We start from the raw sequence: 3,772 nt of genomic DNA on the forward strand, positions 1-3,772 counted from the left end.
TTAAATCTGATATTTTTTCTGCTGTTCTGATTGGGTCCTGTGGCTTTCCCCATAGCCCTGTAAATATTTCTTCTTTAGCTGTGAATCACATTTATTGGCATCACCTTCTGGGGTGAAGAGAACACACACTTGTTTCATCCATTACCAACAGATGGCTCTTTAGAATGACACTCTCTTTGTGCCCTTTAGCTGGGAGACCGTTTTATTTTGTGACAAGGACAACACTTTCAAGAGCCACACTGTTTCTGTAGTCTGTGTGCATATTTATCAGCCTTCTCCGAGAGGGATTTAATCTAAACTATAGCAAGGTTATCCTACTCGAGTCCATCGAATTAGTTCTGCCACTTCGGTGAAGTAGTTTGTGGGAAAACTTATAGAGGCCAGAGACAATAAGATCAAAGCGTTGAATTGTAGAAAGACATGCCGATTTTAAAAAAAGAAGTCACCACACACTGACACGCACGCATGCACGCACTCACACACACACACACACACACACACACACACACACGCACACATACACACACACACACACACACACACACACACTGAGTGCGTGGCAGCTTTGTCCAGCTCTGTGACAGCGGCCCTTGACATTACACAAACTTTGTCCAAATCAATGTAGTCTTGCTTCATGACGTCTGTCTCAGTTTGTGTACTGTACCAAAGTACTACTTTTACTGAATAACATGCTACTGAAGTCAATGCAGTTTTTATTACGTTTTAGTTTCCCCATTAAACATGAAGCACACAAATAATTTTTCCATAAAGCACATTAATTTATTAATGTTCAAGTATACTGTAAAAGGTGATTACATTTACCTGCAAGGAGGAACATCGATAATAAATTATTAATCGTTAATTTTATTAAGAATGACTCATGTCTCAGCATATTGTTTGTAATTGTTTGTTATCTTTAAATAAAAACATTTGGTCACAAAAAATAATTGAAAATGAAAATGATGAATAAACAATTCTTTCTAGAGCCTAAACAGTAGATGAAAATGTCCTGGGGGGGGGGGCACCAGATGAATCCAAAGGGTGCATAGTGACCAGTCTGTGGGGGAAGGTGCAAAGACTCGCAGAGGGTCTGGAACGAGAAGAGACCGTCCTCTCTAAACGTGGCCGCCAACATTCACAATAAATAAATACATCATTTAAGTTATTCTAAACTAAATTCTCCCCCCACAGTGGCACTGGAAAAGGGACGGGGGAACCGTCAAACGTTTTGCATTTACCAGAAATGTTTGTTCCTAAATTTATCGCCCTACTCAAGCACTGTACTTAAACACAAACTTTCACAGTACTTGAGTATTTCTATTTCCTGCTACTTTCTACTTCTACTCCACTACATTTCAGAGGCAAATATTGCACTTTCAACATTTATTTGACAACTTTAGTTATCAGTTACTTTGCAGATTCAGATCAATAATACAAAGTATGATCAACAAATACATTATTACCCATAGAATTATAGGTTAAGATAAGGTCAGACTTTATTGACACCCAGGGTAGATTCATAGCTACCCGACAGTATAGACAGTAATTCATATTCACCCTACCTGTATCAGGAGCATTATTATTAAGTAATTTAGCCTTCATTTGAATGCAACAATAATCTAAACCCAATAATATACATTATACTGAAACTGGCCAATCTACACAACAAGTAGCAAACTTTTGTTGGTACTTCAAGTAGGCTACACTGTACTTCTGATGCTGATACTTTTGAAGGCTACTTTTAGGTAGTAGTTTGAATGCTGGGCTTTTACTGCTAGATCTAACAATATTTCTACACTGTGTTGTCGCTACTTCCATTCCATTTAAAGATGTGTATACTGTTTATGTACATATACACCGGTTGTGGTGATGTATCCTTCACTGTGACTGTACTTTTACAGTCTGTGATCACATGTAAGTTGGACCTGTCAGAGTGTTTATCATAAAGGTCTGTCTGAATATTCAGCCTCAGTGCACTACTAACATGGTCTGTATTCGTTGACACGTGTGTGACAGAGCACCCAGACAGAGCCAGAGACATGGATATGTGGCATGTGTGTTAGCCTGCACGGCTCACATCTACATCACAAACCCGGGTCACGCCGTCATCTTAAAGTGGCACTGTGTCACACTGTAGCCCAGCACGGCACGGTTGGCTCTTTTCTTTGACCCGCTGTGAAACCGAGCGTGCTGGGATGGGCCGGTGTTGGCAGAACGCAGTCTGATTCGCTGTTAGCGTCTCGCACACATGAGCCTGATCCTCCTCTGTCCATCAGTGCATCTGTCCGCTTACAAGTAGTCGGTGCTCGATTGGTTTCGTCTGGAGAAACCATGGCAGACCGAGAGGATACTGTTGCAATTCCTGATCTCAGATGCCTTCTCCAAATGGACCCTAACCTCAAAAGCTACGAGAAGGACTTCAGGAGGAGGTAAAACAAGGCTTAAACCACGCTTTTGTTCACGGCTTGTCGCCAAAAATGAGTCCCTGGTGAAACGAGCGGAAGCCACGTTCACGCTGGCGTTCGTGTCTTGAAATAAAACGGATAAAACAGAGTAAGAAGCGATGTTCGCAACCCATGAGCCAGTTGCCCTCTGTGTTCAGGTTTGACATGGGGGGGGGGGACACGTGTGAGCACCATAGACAGGAGAAGACAGGAGAAGACAGGTCGCACACAGAGAGCTGCGTTTCTCTCTCCGCTTCCTGTGTTTGACACTAGAAGAGCCGCCCAGTGTTTTTGCAGTCAGTCAGGGGTGAAGGGGGTCTCAAGGCGGGGGTCTCCAACGGGTTTTAAGCCAAGTACCCCTTAACTGAAAGAGAGATGGAGTAGGGACCCCCTACTAATTAAACTGCAAATGAAACTGGACCTACAAAAAGGCAGCCTAAAGCCGTTGTACATCGTTTTTTGCATAATGTTGTTAAGCTGTTAAAATACTAATTTTTGGCATGATTGAATAATTAATGTTTTATTGGTAAACATACATGTGGCACAGTGAACCCTTTTGAACTGTATTTTAGACCTTTTATTATACTGCGTTCCAGACAGTTTTTAGCCCGTAAGTCAGGATTCACGATTTGGTAGAGTTCCAGACAAAGTGACTACAAACCCTTCTAGTTAGAGTTAGCTAGCATTAGCTAGCAGCTACCTAATGCTGACGTTAGCTAGCCCTAGCGGATACTAGCTGTCACTAGCCTACTTGATGTGAGTCGAGTGCAGATGTGAGTCGCGCATGCTCCGATTTAAATGGTCCACGGCATAACTGTCGTACTGAAATTAGTTAAATCCATGAAGTACTAAACTTTTCTCATTACAAACCATAACAGAAGATGGAAATGATTTCAAAAACATTGTAGCTATCTATGGTTGTTGAAGCCATTACACTGAAACGAATTATTGTGACACTACGAACGAATGCGCGATGTTTTACTGACCGCTCCTACAATGGTTGTTTGGTTGTTAACATTAGCTCAAATCCCCATTCAAGTGACAGCCTTTGTTGTGTTTGATGCTAACTTGTTGCCAGCAGTGAACCAACTTCGTTAAGTAGGTCCATTTTTACTGTGTTGACCTTACAGAAGTCTCTCGTTAGCATCTTGGAGGCTACTTCCGACATTACAGAAGTCTCTCGTTAGCATCTTGGAGGCTACTTCAGACATTACAGAAGGCTTCTTGTTAGCATCTTGGAGGCTACTTTCGACATTACAGAAGTCTCTCTTTAGCGTCTTGTAGGCTACTTCAGACATTACAGAAGTCTTCTTGTTAGCATCTCGGAG

The 3,772-nt window shown here is 41.9% G+C and overlaps 1 protein-coding gene across 1 annotated transcript in view; it reads left to right on the top strand.

Moving 5' to 3' along the window:
• Nucleotides 1-2,188: 2,188 nt before the first annotated feature.
• Nucleotides 2,189-3,772, top strand: part of gbe1b (glucan (1,4-alpha-), branching enzyme 1b) — a 107,141-nt gene continuing 105,557 nt past the window's right edge. The window contains exon 1 of the mRNA XM_034867664.1: nt 2,189-2,429. Within this exon, the coding sequence (XP_034723555.1) occupies nt 2,332-2,429 (98 nt within the window). The 5' untranslated portion in view covers nt 2,189-2,331. The remainder of the gene's footprint in view (nt 2,430-3,772) is intronic.

Source organism: Etheostoma cragini, chromosome 3 (assembly GCF_013103735.1).
Source record: "Etheostoma cragini isolate CJK2018 chromosome 3, CSU_Ecrag_1.0, whole genome shotgun sequence".
NCBI classification, from domain to species: Eukaryota; Metazoa; Chordata; class Actinopteri; order Perciformes; family Percidae; genus Etheostoma; species Etheostoma cragini.